This window comes from Solea solea, chromosome 17, assembly GCF_958295425.1.
Source record: "Solea solea chromosome 17, fSolSol10.1, whole genome shotgun sequence".
In the NCBI taxonomy this organism is placed as follows: domain Eukaryota; kingdom Metazoa; phylum Chordata; class Actinopteri; order Pleuronectiformes; family Soleidae; genus Solea; species Solea solea.
Window position 1 is genome coordinate 12,854,411 of NC_081150.1, and position 27,267 is coordinate 12,881,677.

General features: G+C 42.1%; 1 protein-coding gene across 6 annotated transcripts in view; it reads right to left on the minus strand.

Moving 5' to 3' along the window:
• syne1a (spectrin repeat containing, nuclear envelope 1a) overlaps positions 1–27,267 on the minus strand; it is a 118,868-nt gene that overhangs the window by 25,854 nt on the left and 65,747 nt on the right. For 5 of the 6 annotated variants that reach the window (XM_058613593.1, XM_058613595.1, XM_058613589.1 and 2 more), the window contains 37 exons: positions 26,545–26,715; positions 23,326–23,652; positions 22,792–22,944; positions 22,474–22,641; positions 21,917–22,093; positions 20,248–20,394; positions 19,995–20,120; positions 19,699–19,875; positions 19,316–19,581; positions 19,040–19,196; positions 18,546–18,944; positions 16,778–18,382; positions 16,035–16,363; positions 15,720–15,864; positions 15,260–15,478; positions 14,244–14,524; positions 13,961–14,126; positions 13,690–13,845; positions 13,354–13,506; positions 12,795–12,977; positions 12,516–12,653; positions 12,042–12,227; positions 11,322–11,444; positions 11,007–11,189; positions 10,151–10,294; positions 8,178–8,408; positions 6,485–6,625; positions 5,611–5,724; positions 5,113–5,274; positions 4,458–4,652; positions 4,171–4,344; positions 2,393–2,584; positions 1,554–1,685; positions 1,278–1,378; positions 1,019–1,169; positions 368–496; positions 92–265 (listed from right to left, as the gene is read on the minus strand). In XM_058613593.1, coding sequence (XP_058469576.1) covers positions 92–265; positions 368–496; positions 1,019–1,169; positions 1,278–1,378; positions 1,554–1,685; positions 2,393–2,584; positions 4,171–4,344; positions 4,458–4,652; positions 5,113–5,274; positions 5,611–5,724; positions 6,485–6,625; positions 8,178–8,408; positions 10,151–10,294; positions 11,007–11,189; positions 11,322–11,444; positions 12,042–12,227; positions 12,516–12,653; positions 12,795–12,977; positions 13,354–13,506; positions 13,690–13,845; positions 13,961–14,126; positions 14,244–14,524; positions 15,260–15,478; positions 15,720–15,864; positions 16,035–16,363; positions 16,778–18,382; positions 18,546–18,944; positions 19,040–19,196; positions 19,316–19,581; positions 19,699–19,875; positions 19,995–20,120; positions 20,248–20,394; positions 21,917–22,093; positions 22,474–22,641; positions 22,792–22,944; positions 23,326–23,652; positions 26,545–26,715 — 8,175 coding nt within the window. The remainder of the gene's footprint in view (positions 1–91; positions 266–367; positions 497–1,018; positions 1,170–1,277; positions 1,379–1,553; positions 1,686–2,392; positions 2,585–4,170; positions 4,345–4,457; positions 4,653–5,112; positions 5,275–5,610; positions 5,725–6,484; positions 6,626–8,177; positions 8,409–10,150; positions 10,295–11,006; positions 11,190–11,321; positions 11,445–12,041; positions 12,228–12,515; positions 12,654–12,794; positions 12,978–13,353; positions 13,507–13,689; positions 13,846–13,960; positions 14,127–14,243; positions 14,525–15,259; positions 15,479–15,719; positions 15,865–16,034; positions 16,364–16,777; positions 18,383–18,545; positions 18,945–19,039; positions 19,197–19,315; positions 19,582–19,698; positions 19,876–19,994; positions 20,121–20,247; positions 20,395–21,916; positions 22,094–22,473; positions 22,642–22,791; positions 22,945–23,325; positions 23,653–26,544; positions 26,716–27,267) is intronic. The other variant, XM_058613594.1, reaches the window with a different exon arrangement.

The following is a 27,267-nucleotide window of genomic DNA, read 5'->3' on the forward strand; positions in this document are numbered from 1 at the left end:
TTGCCCCACTTGCAAGTAAGTTGTGATGTTAAGTTTAATATTATTTCTGCACGAGCAGCCAAAAGTGATTGGTGAGTTTGTTTGGTCTCACCTCTAGATTTGTGAGTTGTGTCTCTGTATCCTCAAGCAGCAGCACAGGACCAAAAAGCAACTGATTCTCAGCAGTATCCAACCAGGAGGAGGCTGCTGAAACTGCAGCATACAAGTCCTGTTGGACAGTCACCCCACTGATACAAACTGCCACTTTACTGTCACCACCCATGGCCTGTAAGGGGAACAAATAGTATGGATTCAGTACAGTGAACAGTGTCAGTGAGAGATTTGTGAATGAAATGATTTGTGCTATCAACTGCTATCAACGTCTTACCTCTTGGGCGATTCTTTCAAGACTCTGCCTGCAAACCTCGAACAAAGCTCTAGGGGATTGAGTGCTCCGGCTGCCAGACTCGCCTCGAAACACCATACTAGGACTGGACAAACGAGACCTGTGGAGGACCTGCACCCAAGAGATTAATGAGGTAAATATGAAATTGCATGAGAATGAAAAACTACCAACAGAATGCAATCAATCAGCCTTGGGTCACTGGTTTTAAATAGGTCAAAACAAATGTGTCAAACTGAAATTACAAATGTGGAGTAAAGAACTGCGGAGTAAAGACTAAAAAGGGTCAGGAACCGTGTAGCAACGAGAGGGAGATGTTTCATTTAATAAATAAACTTGTTAAAAGCTACAGTGGAGTGCATGTGTCTAAACATCTTTGCTAACCATATATCTGTGGCTTTGAAAAGCACTGTACACTTTCTCTCCAATCTTTTGTTCAATTTCTTTAGACGTATCTGGCTCAATGATGCACTGGAACCATTGATGTCCTGAAAATGTGTCCTCGATGCCAAAACACACAGAATCGTTCTTTTTTTAAATCGTTTTACACGCATTCAAAATGCTGTCACATTTAAAAACAAAACTGAATGCAGAAAAATTAGAAAACTAATCCATGATGTGGATTATCATCCATACCGGGCTAAGTTGATCATGTTCAAAGGTGTTCAGGGAAAGCTGCAGTTTTGTGCTCTGATCTTTATTTAGGTATTCCCAGCGCTGTCTCAGCTGTTCCAAAGGAGACAGCATCTCTGTCTCCAGCAACACTCCCCCAGGGATGGACACCTCACTGTGGGACAGAGAGAGAGGAGTGTGTTAACATCACATCTCGTAGTCTTACAAGAAGTTTACATTTCAATTCTAGTGTGTTGAGACTGAACAGAGGATAAAAAAGTACCTGTCCCCATTAGGCGTCGTCTGTTGGCTGAGTAACTCTTCCCCTACACTTGCCACAGACTGTAACAAACGCCGCTGTTCAGCTACTTGCTCCTGCAGCTCCTGAAAATGGAAAAGGACTTGTATTAGATTTAGCTGTAAAAAGTTTGCAATTTATTTCATTATCTTGCATGAACGCACTTTGTTTGGCATTTTTGCATGAATCTGATTTAGTTTGAAAATAAATGACAGGCGGTTCATAATTAAGTATATCAATATTTTTTCTGCTTCCTGTTACCCTCTGTCGAAGCAGGTTGTCGTGATGTTGCTGTGTGCGTGTTGAACGGATTTGAGACAGCCAATCCTGCACATTAGGACTCTGGGACAGAGACGAGTCCGGCTCACTGTCCTCCTGCTCCTGCAATGAACCCTGGAAAGACAGAGGGAATTCAGCACATAAAAGCATTAAGAAGCCTTAAAATGAAACAAAAGGAAAGGATACAGCAGTTGTTCCCTCTGAGCTTGGTACATCCATTTTATTTATTTTTATTTATTTTATTTAAGTCCAGCTGAGGTGTCAATGATATGAGAAGAGATCATTAAGTAAAATGAAATCCCTTTTGGAAATAAAATAAAAAAAATAAAAAGTGGTTTTGACAGCTAATGTAATTAATTTGCATTGTAGTACAGAGACTGATTTATGAGTGAAATCAACTAAAAAAAAATGGGATTATAAAAACCACAAAGCACAAAGGTCAAACTGTTGTGTCATCAGAAACACACCTGATGCAGTACATTTAGTGTAAACATGTGATGAGGTGGCAGTGTGGCATCCTTTTGTTTGGTGTCTAAGGGCCCATTGTGAGCCACATAGGCTCTTGTTGTTCCATAGTGGAAAACAGTGGACTTCCATGAAGGAACGTGCCATGACCTTTAGTGTTTGCACAATGCAACTATTGATACTGTATTCAATGCTGCATAATGCTCTACAGCTCAACAAAAATGACACAGAAGCGGGGAGGGAGGAAAATTTGGGAAGTGGTAAAACAACTGGAAATGCACAGAAAAAGGGGAAATTAAAGACATAGACCAGGAGATTATGTGGAAATAAAACACACATGTGACCTGTGACCTCACCTGTATGTCAACCTGTTTGTCCTGCAGCATCTGCTGCAGCTCCAGGAGGCTGTCTTTGAGGGACTGTAATTTAGTTGTGAGTTGCTCCGCCTCTCCCTTGGTCTCTGCCCGGCCCTCTAACAGCAAACTCTCACTGTGAACGGACAACTCGGACAAATATGACACCTTCTGCTCGATCTCAAACAGCATGTTCTGAAAGACAGGAGCACAAAATCACCTTCATTTAAGGTTGATAATTCACAAATCTTACATTCTTAACTAACAAATTTATAATCATAATTGTTTGGTGTGGTTGGTAGTATGCCTCTATATTTGTCTTTCAGATTATATGTTGCATCTTTTCTTAATTTAATAATTTTCGTTCAAAAGCACTGCTGGTCTCAACAGTACCATGATTATTTTATGTTCTTTGATGCTCAAAACTAACTAAATTTAAATGCTTCTATTCAAGAGCAAGCGCACTCCTCCCTCCTACAAATAAAAAAGACCCTCCTTTTCCACTATATGTGTGAAAATTGCTAGTATTGTATGAGAGTGGAAATGGATTGGGGTTGAAGCTCCTTTATTCACATCGAGCTACAAGAGCCTTTAGCTATTCATCACAGAGAATTTCCCACAACAATGCAGAGAGCCTCATATATTTTCCTTTCCCTCCATTCACTGTGTCATTTGGTGGGAAGAAAGAGAATCTCTGTGGTCTAAACACTTCTTTAACCGCAAAAATGATGGGACTACTTCTAACACCTGAAAGAACATTTATTTGGACTCAATATTTCTTTTCATTGTTCAAATTTCTACCTCTGACCTCATTTTGTTTCTCACAACTATATTTTTAACAATCTTCAATCAAAGATTGTTTTACACCCCGGAGATGAGGATCCACATGGTCTGGTCCTTTAGACCCGAGCGTGACAAGAGCCATATGTGAGCTATAATCAGCTTAACCAGCTGCTACAAACACACATCTAAATACTGATTTCCTTTGACAGAACCGCAGAACAAGCATAATTACAGAGGGTGATGATTATACATGTATTAAAGATAAATGTTAAAACACTTCAATTGCATCAATGTCAGTTCTCAAGAGGTCTCATTATATATATTTCCTCAGAAAGTGCTTGATTTCAAATTCATTATCTTTATTTCAAATTTGACACACAATGTAACCAGTTATAATTAATGATTTGGTTGAAGTCAATCAATGTGCACATGAATGTTTTCTGCTCACTGTAGAAAAATATCAATATATGTTCTTTTACCACTTAAAAGAACGCATGATTGTGGACCAGTGACCACTATTAGTATTTAGATATGGATTGTTATTACACCCTAGATAAAGGTGCTGTTACCATAGAGAGTGTTGGGGGGAACACAACTGGAAGAATGTTTGAGGACCTAGTAAGGAGGAGGATCAGACTAATCTCAGTGTACTTATCCTTCAACATTACAGCAGTGGACTCTTGTTTGAGAACTGTCCCATATTTTGGGATATTTCTGTTTCTTCTTCTGTTATTTCTTCTAGATTTGAGGATAAAACAGCTTGTGCCCAACTATACTATACCAAGCCAATGAAGCAGTCACATACTTCATTTTAGCCTTTTAGCTCCCTCTTCATAGAATAATTCCCCACACACTTTCTGAGTAAGCCTTGGACAGCAGCAAGAATTCAAAGGTTTTCACTGACTGTGTTCAAAATCAGGAGAGCAACATGCAACATCTTTGGGAATATGAATAAACAAAGTCCAAAATCTTCGTTCTTTGTCGATGCTAAAAATTACCTGACAGTCAATGAGCTGCTCTTCCATGTCCATGTCTTTGTTTTGGGGCTGAAGAGCAGAGCTGAGAGTGGCACGAGTGCTGAGAAGCCAGTGGTCGAGCTCCTCGGCCTCGCTGTGGTAACGCTGTAGTGCCTGCTCCTGGCGCTGCTCCTCTAGTTGTTCGCTAAGTTTCTCCTGAAGAGGTGAAGGTGAAATGTTGGATATCATTGTTATTCATGTGTACACAAGAGTGCAAGATACTTTGAGAAATGAGTGTTTGGTTATGATAATTCTTTACTAGTACTCACTTCCAGCAACTGCCGTTTTCCCGAAGCCTTCATCCGTATGGTGGCCATCCTCTCCCCCAGCACAGTGAGAGTAGAGTGGAGTGCCAGTTGGTCACCAGGCTCCCCATCACTGTCACTATCTGCCAGCTCCTCGGAGAAGCATGTCTGTAACTCACCAATCTCATCCTGCAGCATGAAGATCTCATCCATCAGTGCCTGGAAACACAGAGAGGTCAGAATAGTGTGAGAGGTGAACCAAAAATAATAGACTGAAAGAAAAGAGACACGTGGGAGATGAACATTGTTGAAAATAATGAAGAGTCTGAGAAGAGGATGGCGAAGGAGCAGCAAAAGGGGGTTTGTCCAAAGTCCCTGACAGCAGTGTTACAAAAAGGAACTGTATCGACCATAGCTGTGGTAGTTGGCATAGCAACAGAGAACAGTGCCATGCAGTCTGTCCAACCATTGCACAGGCTGGTGCAGTATTAAACCCCTTAATCATCCACTGTTCGCCCAAGTAAAAGCAGGCTATTTTCATGTCACTCCTGTATTTTACCCAAGAGATTTCTCATCTGCCTTACAATCAACAGCTTATATTTAGCATGATTTTACTGCACCCCAACTGTCTCTCTAACCAACAACTTCTCCAAACCTCTGTGTCCTCTCTCTTGCTCACCTGATGTGCTGCCATCTGACTCTCAGGGGTTTTGCTGGGTTCCAGGCTTTCGTTGAGTGCCCCTTCGATGGATTCCATTTTGGTGGAAATGGATTGTAGGGACTCCTGATAGTGCTGCTGTCGCTCCAGTGCCTCATACAGACTCTTCTGTTTCTCACTGATCTGTGGCAGAAGAGGAGATGGGATAAAAAAGAAATAAGGCATGAATTAAGTCCACTATGTTTGTATACTGCTGCTACAAATGCACTCCGTGATTTTTCAGACACTCCATAATAGCACTTCAAAACACCAAAACTCTTTACAGTTTTGGGGATTTATCAACAGAAAGCTGTAAATACATCTTTGATTTAGAGTAAGAATATTTAGGTGATAAGTGAAAAGGATTCCAATTAAAAAATCTTTGATATATTTTATCTTCTGCAAGGAAAAATGGAAAGATAACTTCATAGTGATTTACTGTTTAAATATTTTTTCCATTTAGCCGACGTTGGAACCTACCACATTTTTGAGTGTTTCCCAGGATCTCTGGAGGTCATCCAGGTTTGAAGCACTGCTCTCCATAGATGGGTCATACAGCTCCTGGAGTGGTGCTCGACTTAAAGTGCCACGACCCTTCGACACAACAATACAGATAGTCAGTCAGACAGTGTGGGGTTTTATAAGTGTGACTGTTTTTGATAAGAGGCTGTTGATAAGTCCTTGTGTCTCCAAACCTACAATCAACAATCAAATTCAAGATGCATCTATGGTAAATACAGTAGCAATACATAATTGACTTGAATATGAACTAATGTGTAATTCTGAAAAATGTCTTCAGAAACTCACATGGCTAAACATCAATGAAATAATAGTAATGGTAGCTAGCTGGCTTTGTTTAGAATTTGACAACACTCTCATTCTGATCTCAGCCAAAAAAGAAAAAGCGTGTGGCAAACAAGTAAAACTGCAAACATAATGCTGAAACGGATAGAAAGCAGGGAGTAGCACAGCAACACAAAGATCCATTGTGACGGTAGTGTTGTTGATGATGATGATGATGATGATGGGGAGGTCATAGGCTGGTGGTGAGAATCAGTTAGTGGGAATGAAATGAGATTGGGTGGTTAAGTTTGTATGTCTAGTTTAACAAGTTATCTAGTCACATGTTCAGTATGGCTCTACTTGTTTTAAGCAAGTGGGTTAGTGGGTACAAAACATCTTTGAAATGAATGAAAGCAGCGTTCAGAAATATGTGGTTGCTTGACATTTTACCACACACTGTCGGTTGATTTGAGGGTATAACTTGAAGAATGGACTGTGGTGTGACAGGTGGTCAGGTCAGGTAATGCAGGAGGGCTTCGGAGGTTATTAGCAGGTCGGGGGTTTGCAGTACCTGGTTAAGAGGAGCATCAGCGTTAGCCCCTGGGGAGGGGGAGCGACAGGCAGGGGGAGAGGAGACCTCGCTGTTGGTGCCCTCCTCCCCTGACTCCTCCGTCACAGGGGAGAGGAGTGTGTGGCAGCGGCCTGCTGTCATCTGACCGCACATCCACGCCACACATCAAACACACACATCAAAGAAGCAGGTGGAGGAGAAGGAGGCAGGCAGGTGAACAGAAAACAGGCAGATAAAAGGAGTGGGGGAGAGGAGACAGAAAGGAAATGTGAAGCAAGAAAGGAAGAAAGAGTATCAAAATTAATGGGGGAGGCAGGTTAGGCAGATTACAGTGAGAACCACTGCTGATTAATTAGACAGTGAGTAATCAAATAACATGGATTGGACACCCATTAGATCGCATTACTCCCATTGGCTTAAAACACTGCAACCATAGCACACACACACACACACACACACATAACACGGCACTGCAGAGACCTAAGTCAATGTAGCACTGCTCTCTGCTAATGGACAAACACTGGATTCCACTGGCAATGAATGAGCTGCAAGGTTTTCTTTTTTTACAGGATACATCAGGAGAAAGGAATGGCTGACACCAGAAAGTCAAAATCACACACAGGCCTACAGTAAGTGCACACACACTGATTGCACACACCACACACATACTGCATACTGTAGAGTTTCAGAACCACAGTAATTTCCTTTCCCAGCACTGACACTTTTCCCTTGTAACTAGCAACCAAACATTATCCACATTACAGACAAGCACAATATGAAGACTTACACAAATTCAGCATGAAAATGTAATAATTTAAGAGTTATATAGTTATTAGAGAATGTGAAAACAGCAGCAGCATCAGCTGTCAAAGGAGCAGCACAGTTGTCTGTGTGCCTGCATGCTTCAGTGGAGAGGCACAGTTGAAATGTGAGCCAAACCCTACTCGGCTGCTTTTTGGCAGTTAATGCAGAACTCGGGACCTTGTTGTATTTGGAGGACTTTTTCCCGGGCTTTATGATGCAATGTAATGCAACATAGAGCAGGGAACATGTGTGGGATAAACATGTGTGGGGAAACAGTGACATTGCACTAATTATGCTGAACAATACAAAACAAATTAATTATATCAGTAGTCCAAGCAACCAGTAGTATGATGCCAAACACACAGTATGCTCTGGAAACACACACACACACTCTCACACACACACACACACAATGATGCAGTAATATCCTGTTTCCTGGTCTACTGACACTGTACAGACACTACAGAAACAGAACAGAAAAAAACAGGGCAAGAAACCAAAATCTGGTTTAGAATGAAAATCACACAGAGACAGAGGAAGTGAAGTGAGAGAGGTGGTGACTTATACGTCAACACAGAAAAAAAAATGAATGATGAAGCCCAAGATGGAATAGTATTATGGTAGGTAGACAAATGTAGAGGAAACCTAAGTGATACAGCGCAGTAAATGTGCAAAGATACACAAGAGGAGCACTTTAGGTGAAGGGAGGATTATAAAGGATTTGAGTTTGTGCAAAAGAAAAATCATACATAGAAAGAAGAAACTTTGACTTTGAAAACCAGTGAGTGTGGCAGAAATAAACACATTAACACACACAAAACCATGTAGTATGGCATGTGCATGCATGAGTCTCTGTGTGACTGTGCCAAAAAGTGGCTTTGCTACTCACCATGACAACAGAGGGGTGTGCTGGAAGCTGCTTGGTGGTGCCGTTGGTGGTGGTTGACACAGCACTGGGCAGCTCATCATCACTTAGCTCATCCATGCCATCAGATAGTCCCTCCACCTCGCTGACCGTCAGCAGCATAGTGGCGTGTTTGGCCTTCACTGTCAGCATTTTACACTTGGAGTGGAGCGAAGCAATCTGCTCCTGGTAGCCACGGATCTTCTGGGCCAGTTCCTGTCAAAACATTCCCCCCAAACAGAAAACACCACCACCCCCAGTGTCAGGAGAAAGAGGCTCAATCCACAGTAGAAGATTAATAGTTCCTGGTTAAATAAGATCCAGAAAAAAGGAGTTGGCAGAGTTGGTCAGCGTGGAATGTTGTGCCGGTATGAGAGGAGTAAGTGGAGCAGATGCATTCTCTCCCCTCCCCGGTCTCTCGCTTGTGTTTAAGTGCAGAGGGACCAGCACTGCCTCACACTCTCTTTTTCTTTTTCTCTCTCTCTCTCTTGCTCTCTTCTGTATCTCTGAGCCAATCAGAGAAGCACAAAGGCGGGTGACTCAGATTGGTGGTGAAGCCGGTAGACAGGATGTTTGGTTGAGAGAGAGAGAGAGCCTAGCAAAAATAGTTCAAAATCCCTCAAACACTCCCTCTTGTACACATACACAAACGGTGAGGAAAAACAGGAAGTGATCTCACAGCATGCACACCCCCCTTCCTCTGCCTGCCGTGTCCCTCCTCCACCAATCCAAACACCTCAACAAAAGAGGGCTGCTGCTATAGAGAGGGAGTGTATATGGGGGAAGAGTGACAGAGATGGTGTCAAATTACAGCTATGGTATGAGCCGGCAGTCCGGGTCTAGCTCCTCCTCCTCCTCCTCCTCCTCCTCTTTCTACTTCCTCTGTAGTCTGTACCACAGATGGCCAGTGCACTGATAATCAGGTCATGTGACTGGCTGGACCAGTGCAGCTGCTCTCTGCTCAGCTTAGAGATCAAACTCAGACATAAACACACAGCCAAGTCAGAGGAAGGACATTTCTACAAACGTGAAATATTTTCACACTGGCAGTAGATAACAACTGCTGGAACAATGCAGGCAAAGTTATACGATGGTAAATGTGTGTCGCTTCTATGGAGAATTGATCCATCACTGGCTCTATCTCTCCACCTTCTAAATCTAAAACACCCTTACTCTGCAAAAGTCACACTGCAACAGAAAGAACAGGGCTTCAATAATGCAGGTGAAAACCCTCTGTCAACACTGCATGGGATGTTCAGAGCAGGAATATAGGCGTGTTGTGCTTGTCTAGCAAATGGAAAAAAGACACTGAACTGATTATGTCGACACCTTCAGCTTCTCAAATATTTGAATGACTAATGAGTGCAGCATAGTCTGCTTCAGTCGTCTTTCAATATTTCCGGCTGCCTCAACTTCTTTTGTGCTATTAAGCACAGCTACTGAGAGACTAATAAAGTTATCTGTGCATATGTCTATCTGTGACAAATGGTGCATTCTATGAAAAAATACTATTTTAGTATGTTTTGGTCTGGGTCTGTTATTTTGCAATGGGGACTGCAAAACAAGTATTTCTGTCTTGTGTTTCGTACCAGTACCACGACAACAAACGTTAGACAACAATGGAGGACATCCAGCGGCTCTTTTTTGTCCTGCTCGGTTTGAGGCTGTTTGTCTCAACATGAAGTCAAGCTTTGTATAGACTGTGGGTGTTGAAGAGAAAGACAGCTGAAAAAAAAAAAAACAGGAAAGTCTGGTGCCCAGTTAGCTGTCTCACTCGACCATTTTACTCCTGATGGAATGGAAATGCATAATGAAAACACATAAGGTACTGTACCAAACTGAACCATTCTACTTGATGGAAACAACAGCTCTGCTGTACCTTACTAATTTTGGCAAGTTTAAAAGTCACATACAGTGTCTACATGTACATATATATTAGGGGTGAAGTGTCCTCTTACCTCGTGGTGGTGTATTTGAGCCTGAAGTTCCTGTATGTTACTGGTAGAGACAGGCCGGTCCTGAATGATGCGATGGGCTTCTTCTATTAATCTCTGGAGATTCTTCACTTCCTGTTCATACTGCTCATACTGCACCACAGCCTCCTGGAATAGAGCAAACATAACAAGGCAAGATTGAAGATGCAGCTTAAATGAAATCTTAAAATGTGATTGATATCATTGCTCCATGGCAAAGAAATTATCATTTCATAGATCAATATCTTCCCTTAATAATTTTGCTTTATGTCCTAATGTTACATTCATAATGATTCCAGGTGTATGATATATTTCCATGCTAAAACTTTAAATATTGTGTTTTTTGTTTTACAGAATATGAATAATTATGAATATAAGCACATACAGATCATTTCAAAAACATTTTAAAGTTGGTTTCTTCTATTGGCTCAGTTTAGCTACAATGAGCTTACCAGCAAAATAAGCCCAGAACCAAAAGATTTGAAAAGAATACTGGTCTGATGGGGGCTAAAGGAAAACACAGACATTCCTGAGGTGGCCTGTTTGAACATAACAACATCATCAGAGCCACTTCAGTTACTGACTGGGTCACATTAAAATAATCTTCTCAGATAAAAACAAATTATCTTCCATCATGAACAGAGGCAACAATCTACTATTTACTATGGAGGAGTTTTAGATTGAAAGCAAATAAATTGACAAATAAGGAAGTAAACTAGGGACAAAAACTGATAAACTTAGTTTTATTATGTTTATTCTTGTGTTATAACAGGATTATCACTCTCAGCTCTGTTGCTTATATTAACTTCAAATGACTATGTGACAACTAATGAACCTCTACCTGCAAGATGTTGCACTGCTGGATGGTGGTATGCTGCAGTTGGCTGGCCTCTTGCTGCAGAGTCTGAGCTGTACGGCAGATAGGCAGATTCGCCACTACCTCTTCTGGTAGCCGGAGGGCGCTCTGACACTGCTGCACCGCCACCACCTGCTGCTTGAATCCCTCCATTTCCACCAACAGACGCTTATGAAGCAAAACAGAGTGTAAGGAGTAAGGAAGTAAGGAGGAATTAATGGACAGGTAAAAATGTTTAAATAATGTATTCTCTGTCTTTGAAAAGTTTGAATCAGTAATCGGTAAATATGTTGTGTCTACCTGTCTCTGAGTGAGCTGCTCTCTGAGGCTGAGTCTGTTGAGGTCAGGGGAGGCAAGTGTAACCTGGATCTGATCTACAGCTGCATGGAGGTTCTTTACCTCCACCTCCAGACGCAGCATATCCTAAAGACAGGAACAGGCAGATAAAACAGATTTAACTGAGAGCATCTTATGGCATGTTCATCATAGTATACATCTAAGTATTAAAAAAAAACAAAAAAAAAAACTCTCCATTTGCAAAATCTAATTGACACTGATGTATTTCACATGAAAGAAAAATGATCAGTTACTGTAGATAAAATTTGTGCACTCTCAACCAAGAAAGAAAATAACTGTAAACAGATTTCCATAAAATGAAATATTATTGGCAGCAACCAGTGGCAAAGTGCCATCTGGATATCAGCTGTATGAGCATCAGATTAGTGAAACAGATTTACTGCTGCACAAGTGAAAATAATTCATTCCATTATGATTGTGTATTTGTTTGGCAACAACCACAGGGGGGCACTGTTGGATCATGACTGTGATGTATCACCCTGACGGGCTGTGTTTCTCTTGTTGAGCACCAATTTGTCTGAATTTCTGAAAAGCAATTAGTTTCGGCTCTTGATGATTTTAATCAATTAAAATAATTTGATCACAGTGTGTACAAAGGATCATTTTAGAGGTGAAAAGGTTGATGTGTAATTCCTTTAACACCAGAAACTGAGAGTGATTCACCTTTGCTGCATCCTGCAGACTCTGGAGGCGATTCTTGGCAATTTGCTGTAGCTCCTCCGTACATCTGCTGAGGTGTTTCACCTGCTGGCTCCACCCCTCCGTCTGCAAAACCTCCCCCAGATGCCCCTCCCTTTCCCCCATAGCTTCCAAGTCGCCATGGAGACCCCGACACTCCCGCAGCAAAGCCTGTCACCATACGAACATAAATTACAAGTCAGAAAGAGGGGCAATTACACTAATTAAGTCAAGCCAACTAACTGTACAATTTATGACATTTCACTGGGAGTCAAACAACTGTGTGAGTCTAATTAGCTGCAAATTTGTGGAGTATCTTCAAATTTAATTGGATTATGTAGGAAAGTGAAGGATTTATCAGCATAGATAAGTAAATATAAACTTAATTTGGAACCAGTTTTCACAAAGGACAACAAAAAAGGTTTCTTAAAAACATCCAATTTCCCTGGTCTGACTCACCTGATGTGCTCGGATTTGCTCTTGCAGCTGGGAAGCAGAGCTCCAAATGATATTACCAGTAACAAGAGCTTCTGCCTTTTCTGTCCAGCCCAAAATGAACTCCTTCATACCCTGATATTCTTCCACCTGTTTTTCTGCCTGCTCACAAGTAAGAAAGAATAATCAATGCACAGGAAAAATAAAATACTGTAAATGAAATCCTACACATTCTCTGAGCTTACTCGCACAAGCAATACTGCAAATTGTTTTTGCCTTTGGTAAATTAAATGGACATCTAACCTTTTTCAGTCTGTTGGCTCTGTCCTGGACCTGCTGTGTTGTGTGCTGCTGCACCTCTGTCAGTTTAGCCACAGCATCTCCAAGCTGCTTACACAGCAGAGGGTTCTGCTCGCCGAACTCCTGCACTGCGACGCCTAACTCTGCCAGAGAGCGACAGCAGGATTCACACTCATCACAAAGAGCCTGGGAAGGAGAAGATAAAAAGGAAGGAGAGCGGAAAAGTGAAGTGGAGAAAGAGTACTGAAAAGGTACAGGGTAAAATGATCTGCATCTATACTCTATGTAAAAAATTCAAAGCTTAAAGGTGAAATGATGTGGTTTTATAGGTGAAGTGCCGGTGTTCTGTGTCTCAAAAAATGGACTGAGGAATAAAAAAAGAAAAAAGTTGGGTCAGGCTACCATTTGGACTACTCTCAAAAGTGGGTCACTCTTGGTGGTTAAATCCAATTCAAGCCATTCCACCATTAACACACTCATTAACCCCAACATCTGCAAAATGAATAGCTGATTTAACAGGGGTTAATTGCTTGTTAATTAGTCAGTCTGTCTAGTTGATTACTTTGGTCTCTTCTTTGGCCTCCTCCAAGTCGGCACTCTTGTCTTCCAATTTCAGAGCGATGGTCTTCAGCTTTGCTTCGATGTCGTGGAGTCGGGAGTTAAAGTCCTCTTTCACATCTCTGGTCTGCTGCACTTCTCGTTCCCGCGCCTGGACCTAAATCATGTGATGTAAATAAATTTAGAGCCCGAAGCCAGGAAGTCATACACCAGCAAGTGCAGAACAACATACAACAGTCACAGCCTTATACTAGCATAAATATATATATATACACATTTAAACCTCTTAAAGTGACAAACACAAGATACAGTCAATATCTGAGCATTTATGCTGAATCACCTGGTCTTCAGCGGACCCCAAAGCCAAAGCCACCTCCGCCAGCTGCATACTGAGCTCTGATGGCAGACCAGCCTGAAGATCTTGGTACTTAGACTGCTGCAGCTCTGTGATGCGCTCAACACTCTGACGTCTGCTGATGACCTCACCGTGTGCGGTCTAAAACACAGAAAACACCAGATGATGTGCTGTAAATCATAGTCTTTTCTGTTAATATACATGGTAACATATTTTGTGTGAAACACGATGTGTGTACGTGTAGCGGCGGGTTTACCTCTAGCTCTTGGAGCAGAGAGTCTAGGTCTGCGGTTGGACTCAGCAGTAAGCCTCGGGTGTCTTGGATCCATCCTTTGACCAAACCAAGCTCCTTTTCAACCTCCTCTCGTTCCCTCAGCTCCTGGTGAACCTGGGCTCTGCTCGCCTTCACATGCACCATAAGACTAAATGACACACACAGCAGCACTAATTAAAGTTCAGATATAGCAACGAGTCATGAATGTGTTAAATCTGGTGTTTACAGTAGTTGGCAGGAACAGCCAGAACACTTGGTCTCTCACCTGTCATATTGCTCCTGCATATGTCTGATCTCCTGTAGGCACAGCGTCTGCTCATGTCCATTCTCTGTCTTTTTCTCCAGCACCTGCTTCTCCTCTCCTCTCAGAATACGGGTGTGTTGCCCAAGCAGAGCCAGGATAGACTGCTCCCTCTCCACCTCCTGGCTGAAGGAGTCATGATACTCCAGGAGGCTCTGAAGTGCCGTTCTCGTGGCAGCCTTCTCAACCGTGCTGTCTGGGACACGACTGTGAAGGTCTTTGGACACAGATCCCACCTTCTCCATCTGTGGGTCATTGTTAATTGATGATAAAAAAGATAAAATGGGTTTGGTAAGACACATGAAGTGTGAACGTAACTTATGCCTCCACAGGGTTGTGTGATAACGGATTCTAATTTAATTCTACACTAAAGAACATGAGAGCTTTTCACCAATTATCTCTTTGTATTATAGTATTCTGACACAAAGGAAGAAACCTCAGTGCAGACACTTAAAGCAGAGAATGACATCATGTCCAGTTGAACAAAGGGTCCATAGAAAACCATTGGACAACAGAAATGTGCCACATATGAGGAAGAGACCACTTCTTACAGTTTTGACCTCATTTCCTTTTTAAGAGCAGTGCTTTGTGGGAAAGATAGCTCAAAATAGGTCAAAACGCGGGAAAAAGCCTCATATGACACAGTGTTTTGGCAGGAGACAACATCGGGCCTGAAGCCCGGAGTTACATCACAACACACCAACTGGTGTTCAGCTGCTGTTGCTTTGACCTAAATCTGCAGAGGGAGGAATTATTTAGTAGACTTGAGTGTTTATTGGCTATAAATACCAAATTAGACTTTCCGTATGTTGAAGCTGGGCTGTTTATTCAGATGATATTGAAAATGCTGGTGGTTAGGTTTATGCAATATATCATGAAGTGAGAAGAACACTCACTAAATACATGCAGTTGCAAATGCACAGCCATACTGGTGTGTGCACAATGTGCAATAATGTCAGACAGGTCCACACTTCTCTTACCTTCTCTGTGAAGTTCCTCCATTCCCTCGCAGTATCCTCCAGTGCCCTCTCCTGGGCTCGGGACACACTGCGTAGCCTGGCCCACCGTTGCCATAGTGATGACACACAGTGGCTAGTGACACCTTTGCTGTACTCAGAAATGATCAGCTCTAACTCAGTTGAATTATTTTTCAAAACAGTCAGAGGCACCTCCAGCAGGTCAGTGTGGGCCACCAGAGACTACAAATCAAAACAAAAAGACACAAGATACATGTATTTAAAAACAAATAAAAAAACCCTGAAGTTACAACATCACATACGCAAGCCAGACGAAATAATGCATAAACACCCACCTGCTTAAATATTAATGTGCATCTGTTGCCATGACAAGAACTAATGTTGGAATTTATTAGAGCAGCCACGAGGGACGCAACACATGCACAGTAGATGTATCTAAAAGCCTTTTTCTACGATGACTCACCCTGTATCTCTGACACTTTTCCTCTGCCTGCTGGATACTGGTAGCTTTAGCTGTGGTGAACATGGCCATCTTGCGCTCTACATCATTCATCTGTGCCACCAGGGTTTCTCTCTCATGCTGGAAGGAACTCCATAGAGCTGCACAGCTAAGAAAATTAAAAAACACATTTAGGTGAAATAAAATAGAATGTGTAGAATTGAAATCTTAAATTTGTATGTTAACACGGCATATAGACAGCATACAAACAATTCAGATATTTGGCTCTGCATACTACATTATGAATAATTATTGACATATGAATACATTAGCACACACCTCTGCAACACTTCTCTGAAAGCTTCCAGTTGATGTTTGACTTCTGTGTTTCTCAGCTGCATAGTCTCGACTTTTTCACTCATCACTCCTGGTTCCATAAAATCAATCATCAGAGGTTCCAAACTCCTCAGGTCCTCCACACCAACTGTGAAGCAATTTTCCTCTGCTGAAATCTCTCCCAGGTCCAGCACACAATCTGTCTGCTTCTCAAGATCCACCCCTAAGCTGACTCTCTGGAGAAAACCTGCAGCAGAGTCCAGCCATTTCTGCATGGTCTGCAGAGCTAAGTGGTACCTCTGAACCAGGGAAAGAGCCTTATCCACAGCCAGCTAGAACATGAAGAAGGTGATTTCATTAGCTCATACTTTCTGCAAGAGTTAAGTGAGTAAAGTTAGTAAATATTGTTTAAATTACTGTCCTGTCTATCTTCTAACACTTTCCTAGTCCAGAACTTTACTTTACCTTGTAAATTTAATATGCTAGATCTATAGTTCTCAAACTGTGGTACCTGTACCACCAATGGTACGCGAGCTTCCTCTGGTGGTACTCGAAATAAATGCTGTTTATACCAGGGTATGTGATTGAAGAGGAGCTGAGTCATTTTGACTTTATCTTAATCTAATTTCACTATACCAGTGGTTTACCAAAGTTAGGGTTAGGGTAGTTTGAGAACCACTGTTCTAGATGAAGTAAAGAAAAATACGAAAAAGTCAAAGTATAATTTGTAATTTCTGTACACATACCTGTTTCTTGCGAATTCCTTCTTGAGCTTCAGCTCCAAACTCTTTCAGCTCCTGTAGTTTCTTTTGAACGTGGGCAGGAACTGTTTCTTTTCTTCGGCAATACATTTGCTTTTCTCTGCTAGCCAAGGCGTCTGCCATCTTCAAGCAACATTCCACTTCCTCTTCCATGTTTTTCAGCTTGCGCACTTCCTCCTGCACCCTCTCAACTTTAATCTCAGAAAAAATCAAAGGCTCTTCCAACTTGTCCTTGATAGTCTGGAGCCAGTGCAACATTTTCTCAGTCTCTCTCGGGAAATCTTCATTTTTCATTACTTTCACTTCACTTTTGTTAACAAATGTTCTCACCTCAGATCGTAAAGACTGCAATGATTTGAGCTGCAATGCAGCTTCTTTAAAGGCAGCGGGTTCAAACTTCAGACCAAGGCCTTCAGTTTGATGGTTACATTCTTCAGCCTGAGAGATCACAACATCCAGTCTTTCTAGCAGTGAATAAAGACTTGTGATTTCATCAATGGAACCTGATTCTTTGTCTGATTTAAGCCTGACCAGCTTTTCTGTAGCAGACTTTAATTCTGAGTCCAAACTGGTAAATACTCTGCTGTGTTCAACTAGAACTGATAAGCAATTATCTAAGTGTTTCATTTTCAGATCATTTCTCTTCTTTAGTGTGTTGTGGAGATTGATGAGCTGATGCGTCTCCTCAGATCTGTACTGCTGACCTCTACAGAGGAACCCTTCATTTTTGCCATGAAGTTCTCTCACAGCAGGGCTAATGTGGAGTAAACTTTCATTAATATTCCTGTACTCATTAATTAGACGAGCAACTTCCTCTTCTCTAATACTAATAGTCTGCTTCTCCAGATTGTCAAACTGCTCCCGAAGCTCCTCCAGTGCATTATGAGTAATATCAAAGAAAGTGCTGAACTCTTTTCTCTCTAGGATTATTTGTTGGACTATGTCTTTTTTCTCTTTGGCTAGAGCTAAGATGGCGTTGTACTGCTGAGGCAGGGCATTGAGCCTCTCATCTAGGTAGCAATGGTCAATCTCATTAAGAGTACGAAGGATCTCCTGGCCTATTCTTTGGACGATAAGAAGGAGGTTCTCATATTCCGAGGCTTGCTCTAGGACCTTTTGAAAGTTAGACAGTTGTGTTTGCAATTCTGACTTTTCATCAATGTTGCCTAAATTGATTTCAGGAAAAGTGATGCAATCTGCTTGTCTCAACCAATGGCAAGTCTTGTCCAGGTCAATCTGAAAGTACTTCCTAGAGGTTAAGGCTTTCTCTAAGTCTGTGAGATGCTGAGTAGTCCTCTGGAGGGCGTTTTCAAAGACTGATTGTAGTTCCTTAAGTCTCGCCATGGTTTCTGCTCTTTCTTTGTCAGAAGCATCTCTCTCCAGCTCTCGCCCCTGTACCCAAAGAGATGCCAGCTCCCTCTGGTAAACTCTTAAGCTGCTCTGGATGCCACGACATGCAGCAACCTGCTTTGCGAGGTCCTCAGGGAGAAGTGCTATGTGGTCATCTATTAAAGCCTTCCTCTCTTGTTGCTGTACCCAAGAAAAAGCTCTCCCCAAACCTTGTAGGAACTGTGTCCTCTCTGTGAAGGCCTAGATAGGAACAAACAATGAAAGTTAAAAATTACATTTTAAAGATAATTTACATATTTTCAATTTCAAGTCAAAAAATAGTTTCTTTTTGCAACACACCGTAAGCATCACCTTTAGGACATTATTAAAAACATACTTCCATCTACAAAAACCTGATGTTTACCTTACTGAGGTACTTCCTTCTTTGGGCAACCTGAGCACCCAGAGCTTCCACCTCAACCTGGGCTTGTTCAACAAGACATTGAAGGCCTCTCTTCTCACTGAGCCCCAGCCTGGAAGCCACAGCCTGGGCGTCACTCACTGCCTGACCCAACAGCTGCTGGCGGGCTTCAAGTTCCACACATACACTCAAATGGTCAAACAGGAAACTCTGGGCAAGATCGGGGGGTGGGCTGGTTTTCAAAGCAGATGTAAGTGCAGGCCGCTGTCCTTCCACCCACTCTCGGGCATCCCTGAGCTGGGTTTCCACCCGAGCCAGATCCTCCAGTGTGTGTGCAGATTCCTGGATCTTCTGCTGAATCAGCGTTTCAAGCTGGGCCCAGCGCTGCTCCAGGTGGCCAACCTGGTGAGAGGCAGAGCACAGTATAAAACAGGACTGAGACAAAGTACTTAAACTATATAATTAAAATGTTATTAAGTAGCATAATTGAGCTCCACCTGTTGCTTAACTAGCTCTTTGTCTAGCAAGCTAAGTCGATGTAGAATAGCTTGTCTCTGATCCCTGACATCTTCTAGAAGTGCTCTCTGCTCTTCAAGGTCACTGGACAGCTTCCTTAGAGCCTCTAGATGCTCACTTGTACTTTCTGTGTCAGCCCTGGGTACACAGACAAGGTTCCTCGTTAATTTATTTATTCATGATACTGTACAAAAATCCATTTAGAAATGTATGTACAGTATATCTAAAAAAAGATAAATGAAAGAAAACATTGATACCTTGCAAGGTAGTCCCATTCCCTTGATACTTGGTGGAAGAGTTCCTCCACAGCTACTACACTCTCCTGGTACTCCCCACTTCGTTGCATGTCCTCCCCCCGCTGAGCCTCCAGTTCTTCAGCCTGCTGGCCAAGGACCATCCAACTTCTCCTAAGTCTCCTTATCTCCTCCAGGGCAGGAGACACCTGTCCGCCTGTCAGCCTGCCAACGGCTTCATTCAAATGAGTTACCTCAGACTGTCTCTCTTTAATCTGCTGGAGAAACTCCTGCAGGAAAGATAACACATCGTGAATGTTTGTATTTCCTACTAACAATAGAGTACAAAACAATCTTTTTTTAAACAAAGAAATCATTTTTCATCAGCATAGAAACTGAACACAAACCTGTGCCTTGTCCAGCTGGTTCTGTGCAATCTTGGGCTCCAGCTCTGCAGGTCTCCTGATGAGGTTCTGAAGTTGCTGCTCTGTTTCTCTCAGCTGGATCTCCAGATCTGCCTTCTGCTCCTCAATGTCCCTCCAGCTGTCTGCCACCTCTTCACAAAGCATCATCCGCTCCTCATTCTAGACACAAAAACACAAAGAAGTCATTTCCTATGATGTGTTCCATTTGAAAAGCTGAAAGACCACATATCCAATCACTGAAATTCATGCTGTTTCATGACTTGTTTCAGTCGACTGACCTGCAGTTTGACCTGCTGGATAGATGACGCAGTCTCCCGAACCCTTGGCTCTGACAGGTCACAAGTTGAACACACAAGTTGGAGGTAAGTATTGGCCTGCTCCTGGAGAGCCCGCTCCTGTTTCACCTGTCAAAGAAAGTGTCCTTTAAATTTTTTTTTTTAAATAATGCAGTGAGGCAAACTGTGCATCTATAATGTGAGTAAATAAAATCAAGATAAGATACTTGTTAAAAATTGCATAGGGTTTTTTGACCTGTTGTAGTGCCTCCTCCAGACTGAGAGGGTGATGTGCAGGAGGTTCTGGCTCTTCTGAAACAGAGGTCAGCCATGTCTGGCATTGCTGCAATGTGTCTTGGAGAGTCACATGTCTTTGTAACTCATGATCCAGACTCTGATAAACCTGTGGACACATACATTTAAGTGTTATTCATACTGTATGTCTGGATAAAACAACACAAAAAGTAGTAAAATAAAAAATAGCTTTCGATATTGGTTTGTATAAAATGTTTGTACTCAAAATTTTTCTAACCACAGCAACAGAATAAACATAATGGCATCTATCTTACAATCTGCTGACATTGACATACGTCTCCTTATCAGAGGATTTGCACCAGGCACATGCACAGGCACAGGCACAGGCACAGGCACAGGCACAGACACAGACACAGACACAGACACAGACACAGCTGGCTTGTAAAGCGAAATTCTGATTGGCTTAATTGGTGTTACGCCCCAAACACAACAACGAATAACTCAGACACAGGCACTAGTCCTTTGCAATTTACTTTGCACAGAGATTACCTGCCTGGTAACAAGCAAAATTTGAGTTGGACATGCCCTAATGCACAGATTGTTGAAATAGGGCCCAAAGTGTGTTTCAGAAAAAAAGCACAATTCTACACCAAATAGCTTTGAATAGCTTTGTCAGTGTAGTTTGGACAAACACAAAGACACATTAAATGATAAAAAAACAAGTAGACTGTTATGCTGCATTACATTTAACAGGTGTTGAATGTGGAGATGTCCATACCCTCCAGGGGAGACCAAAACATCAAGGTCTGATTGACAGTGTTAATATGAGAGCCTTGAAGTGGTGAAGGGGGGCATTTATTGGCAAACTGCCCAGTGTACTTGGCAAAAGCCAGAAGGTTGGCATGGCAGCAAGTGCCAGGCAGGATATTAGAGTTGTGTTGTGCTGGGACACAGTTGGCAGCCATCGTAACACTGGAAGCGCAGTTGCAGAGAAGCCAGCAGTGTGGTGGTAAAGTGTGGCTAGATCACACAATGCCAGATTGGATGTTTGAGTGGTGGTGGTGGTGTCTTGGGATGTGAGCTATGATGACAGAGTAGAGGTTGCCAAAATGACAGAGTGTGGCTGGATTAGAAGGCTCGCCAGATCTACTGAATAGTGGCATGTGACCATTTTTGGCTCAGGCATGAAAAAGTGAAGTTGACAGGGGATACTCGGAGATTAATACGTAAAGATTGAATTGGTGATTTTGGCTGTTGGGCTCTCTATGTGTACGGCTGCTGTTGAGCTCCACTTTGGCAACCTTAATTGGTTGTGCCCTCTACACTGGCTGTCTTGAGAGACGGGTTTAAGTGTTGGAACGGAATTAAGTGGATGCTGAGGCTGTTGGAATATTAACATCATTGATTACAGCATGTGTGTCTGTGTTGCACCCACTGTCTGTGTGTGTCTCTCGCTCTCTCACACACACACATTCATGGATGCATAAGCAAAATGTGTGTGAAGTCTTTCCAGCACACCACTGTGTCATGTCATGTCATACATTGTGAATGTCTAAGTACCATTTTACTACTTCAAACACAGAAAACATGTCTCTCTCAACTTCTCATCTCTTCCTCCTCCTCCCATGTGTCTCCCCCCTCCCTCTTTACTTCTCCTCCTTCTCACTCACTCTCTGTGCTGTGCTACAGATGGCCGAGTAGCTGTCTCCAGTGCCTTGATGGTGAGCCTGAACCTGCTGTCTCAGCCTGCTCTGCACACGGTCACTGCAGCCTTGTACCAGGTGGTCTCCACGCTGCTTAAGGCCCACCAAGCGATCTTCAAAGCCCGCTATTTCTTCCATGATAGCCTGCAGAGGACAAAGTAACCACAGAAGATCATGTGAGAAAGAATCTCAATGGATGATACATGAAGACATATTTCTGTATAGTTTTTTATTTTATGGTCCATCAAACACAGAACAGACATTACATTATAGGCCAAAGCCCTTGTGGGTTTATAAACAATTTTTTTGCTGAATGATTTTCAAGATATTACTTAAGATTATATTTTTATTTTATCCAAGTTTATATAAAAACTGTTCAAAGAAAACACAAATCGCATACCGAATGGTTGGACTCTCATTATTTGGTACTTCCTTGAGGATCAGAATGTGAGGGTAAGGGTGTGAGGCATATGCTAAAAACTCAGCAAACAACGGCACCAACACCATGTAAGCTGTTGGGTCACCTTGTGTCTTGCCAGCTGTTGAGTGGCTGCCTCCAAGCTTCCCCCAACAGAGGGATCAGGAGTCACCATCCTGCTAGACATCTGGAGCAGCCAGCGCTCCACCTCCTGAAGTTCACTATGGTATGCTTCCTGTTCCTTGACCTGGGCTTCCATATTTTCCACATGAGTCTGGACCACAGGAGTACACAAGTAGAAAAATGCACTGAATATCATCAGCCTGCACATCACACAGTTATAACCACCTAACTTTATTATGATTTATGATATGATTTTCTTTCAGTGTATTATAACTCCTGACGTCTCAGAACAGGTCCTCACCATGGCTCTTTTACAGAGTTCAGTATAGTCTCTTTGCAGTCTGCTCATTTTGTCTCTGACGGAGGGGTAGTGGACTGAAGCTAGCAGAGCATCTCCCTTCTCCAACACAGACCTGACGGATCCATCGTGGGACTGAACCATCTGCAGCAGAGCCTGTAAACACAGACAGACATGTATCTAAAACAGTAACCACCAACATCTAAGTACTGACAATCCAAGTACACTTGTTATATTAAGGTTCTTGATCAATTCTAAAGGAATAAAGTGTTTTTGGAGTTTCTACCATCTCATTAAGGTATTACTGTTAAAGTAAAGACATACTCCGGAAAACGGTCAGCAGTTATGTAAAGCAGACAGAAGTTTAGAATTAATGAGCTAAGACTTGCAAGGACGCTCATGTGGTCGATTTAGCTAATAATATTCAGTTAGGTTCTGCTGCCATTAGCACTAAAGAACAAAACCACAGAATATAACATCAACACAATGTCCAGTAGGGCTAATAGAAAGACATTACAAATTACATAGCTGTTATACCTTATATTTAGCCAACTGTGCTCTCCGTTGGTACAGTTCAGCTTTAGGCTCCACCGGGGTGTTGAGCAAAGCCCGGGTTTCCACCAACCACTGAGTCTGACCCCTGTACCGGTCCTGAAACTCCTTAGCCAAAAGCAGGGCCCGCTCTAGGAAGCTGTGCTCGTGCCTCAGTCCACCTGCAAGCTCCTCCAGCTGTGCAAGACGACCCTCTACCTCACCTCCCAAACTCTCAGCTCCAGCATCATCCAGGAAGCTTGCTGCCTGTTCTGCTCGCTCCCTCAGGGATTTCAGGAAACTGTGGCCATGCTGGAGCTCAGACTGGAGAACCTGGATGAAAGAGAGCAGACATACAGAGTGCTGCTTAAGTGTGATCAATACTCATTTATACTGAATAACCTCAGCTGATTAACCTTGTGCTGAATTTATGCAAAAGTAAAAAGATGGCTTCTATGTAGTAAAGTAACATTGCAGTATACAGTACAGGGTCTGAAATGGTAAAATCCCATCATAGCTGCCATGCCATTCAAACACGGTATCATTGATTTCTTTGTCCTTCACCTTCAGTGCTGCCCCAGTCACACAGACCGGCCTGGCAGTGAGCTTGAAAAGCTTTGAACCCATCAGGTAGGCTGACACCTTCACGGAGAGTTGAGGGGAAGACTGGGAGGTCATCGAGTGGAGCAACCACAGTAAATAATATGAAAGGAGGAACCAATTACATAGACCCTTAACAGGCAGCAGTAGCCACAGGGGTTTCCAGGGCAACCACAACACACCACAGACACACGCAGACATCCACTCGATGGGACGCCATCTAGCTTTCATCATCGGGCCATTATTGCTTCAGTCAAGAGTAGTTTCACAGTGCAATTTGCTGCTCAATAAGAAGCTGTAGGCTTGTGTTTTATTCCTGTAATAATACCAATACCAAATGATCCAAGAATTTTTGAAGACCCACTCAAATATCTTAAAACTGCAAAGTTCAACATCTTCTTGTTCCATCAAGAACAAAACAAAAATTTACTTTAAACTTAAAATCTGCAACATTAGCTATGATGACAGATAAGAAAACCTATTTGATATAATGTAGCTTAATATCTACCATAGTGGCTACTGGAGCCCTTTATTCTCTAAATAGTCTTGTACAATGTCACCCACAATTAGCCGTCAAGTGTCTTGTTCATCTGCTGTAAATGATGAGCACTCGTGGTTCACTAGTGTTTCTCACTCTGCAACAGCTAACAGACTCCATTATGTACTGTAATACATCTACTGCAGCATTGACAACCATATTCATCTTCATCAGTATTTACCAACAGAGGAAGAACATCACTAAGGTGACCCTGTGAGCAGTTTATTAGCTCTGCTGTCATTGTCTCTGTCATGGATGCATCGATTGCAGCAAAAGGGCAATATACAATAAAGCCACAATTGCATATTGCAAAGAATTACTGGTTAAATTATGATTTTCTTCTGGTGATATAGTGCTATCTGTTATTACTGATAATAGGAAAGACATCCCAACATGGATCTATTTACCTGTGTGTTCCTATGCATATAAAAGAAACAGGGATTTTGGGTGGAAATGTCCTTGAACATTTATGAAATGTCAGTGAAATTAGAAATGTGAATGGGGGAAGGGAAGAGGTGGCATAATTAGCCTCATACTCAAATTTTTTTTTCCCTCGTTTACAGATTTGCAGCAGCCAGTGTGTAGAATATGCTTTACTGAGCACTCAAGGTGAAAGAAACTAATGCGTTAATAAAAATAGATAAAAAAAAAAACAATCCTACCAACATTACAAAGTTCAAGGGGACAAATGATATCCTTTGATTTCTTTTCTTTTTTACTTTATCTCATGATTTAAATTTTCATGTGTCTTAATTAGGTTACAGCATATTTCTGGCTGAATGAGCCCGCCAGTGCGCTCTGACAGTTACAATTCAATATCCAATGAAGTCCAAATCCAACTAATGGCCCTTGACACAGCTATTGACTACTGGTCTTTGTGGCAAAGTATAATCACCCAGCTCACTGAGAGTCCCACTGGCTCTTACTGGGAAAATGAGTAAGTGATGGAGCACTTGTGTGTTATCTGCAGTGCTGGAAGGACACATGCGGTGACAGCATATCTTCAGTCCCAATGCAGAGAAAGAGAATTGATCCCAGACAGGGATTACTGCAAAGCCCACACCAGCTGATGTATTTTAAAATCTCTGTGTGTCTGCATGAATGCATTACTGGAGATGTGTGTGTGTGTGTGTGAGACAGACAAAGAAAGATTATTGATTTAAAAAAAAAAAATGAAGTGGAAAAACTGTGGACACACAGGATTCAGGGGTTTAAGAATTTGCTGCAGCTTGTTAGTACTTTGGATGGGTTTTGTGGTATACAAGTGTTGGTGTGTGTGTGAGTGTGAGTGTGTGTGTGATGTGAAGCGGTAAGGGCACTGCATCAATTACAGTGTCTGTGCCAGCAGGCGCCTGACACCGGCGCTTCTTCATCCTCTGCTTCACAGTGGGAGGTCTCTCCCTGCTATCACGCTTCCTCCAAAGCAGCACCCACTTTGTCTTCACAAAAGGCCAATCGATCCACACATACTCACCTAATCCTCCACATGCTCAATATGAACTATGCCAAATAAACAATATTTAGTGATTGTACTGCAAAAGGAAATGTGCATACATGGGCAAGGCTTTCTCAGGCAAATGCCTATTAAGCAAAAAAAGAGTCCAAAACTGTTAAAAGCTTTTACAGTTAGTTTGCTTTAGTCGAGAGTGTTATCCAGATATCATAGGTGGACTGACTGCTTTGCTAGTCTCACAGAAGGTTCATGCATATTTTATAGGCCAGGAACATCACAGCTGCCAAAGAAACCCCGTATACTTGATGTTACAAGCAGGTACCGTGTGGTACTTGGCAGAAAACTAGATTACAAAAGGACATTTTTGCCAGTTTGGATATTGGACTCGGATGAGTTTGTGCTGAACTTCTCCTCTATACATGGAAGTGTTGCTGACACATCAGTTTGCCATGGTAATACCCAGCTTCTGTGGTGATTTATTACAACCTGTTCAGGAAGGTGTAAAATATGCTGCATTGCACCTTGTATCCAAATACATTGCTGATAAACTGAAAGATCAACAGAGTGACTGGTAAGTTTAACATTTCCTATTAAAAACAAATACACCACTGCAATGAACAATAATGAACAATACCTGTAGTTTCTTCATTTTCTTGTCCATGGCACCCCGGTCCAGAACTTCAGCACTATTTGTTAACGCTGTGAAGCTTTTCTGAGTCAAACTGAGCCAGTCGCTGAATGAAGAGCAAAGATTTTCTGCCTCTTCAATACTCTTCACTTCCTCCTGTAGCTGCTTGATGGTATCCTAAAATATTATATAAAAAAAGACAAAAGGAACCTTAAAAACAAACAGTATCTAGTACCCTTAAACAAAATAAACTGTAGACCATGTATAACATTGTTTTAAAAAAAAAATTGACTACAAGATAAAAATTATGACATCTAATACTGCCTTCTTTGTGTAAGTCAGAACTGTAGTTTTGTTGTTTTTGGAAACATGGTGTGTATCTTCCGCTAGCGGTCGAACATTGGCCACCAAGGACCAAAAGTTCTCTGATCAGCCATCAAAAGAGAAAATATCCATTTCCCCCTTGCGCTTTCATCTGCTGAATGTCAGTAACTTCACAGCAAGGTAGAGGAGAGCTTTATGTTTTTGACACATTATTCAATTGACTGAGATTTTTGAATCTGCAACACCACACCGATGAAGAGGGTTTCTTGCAGATTTGACACATTATTCACTCTTCTTGCAAATCCTGTGGTGAGAGCCAATTAGCTGATAGCGCTGATAGTGCACCTTTTTTTTTTTTTTTTTTGACTAGACAGAGGTAATAGCTTCCCACCTCAAGCCCATATG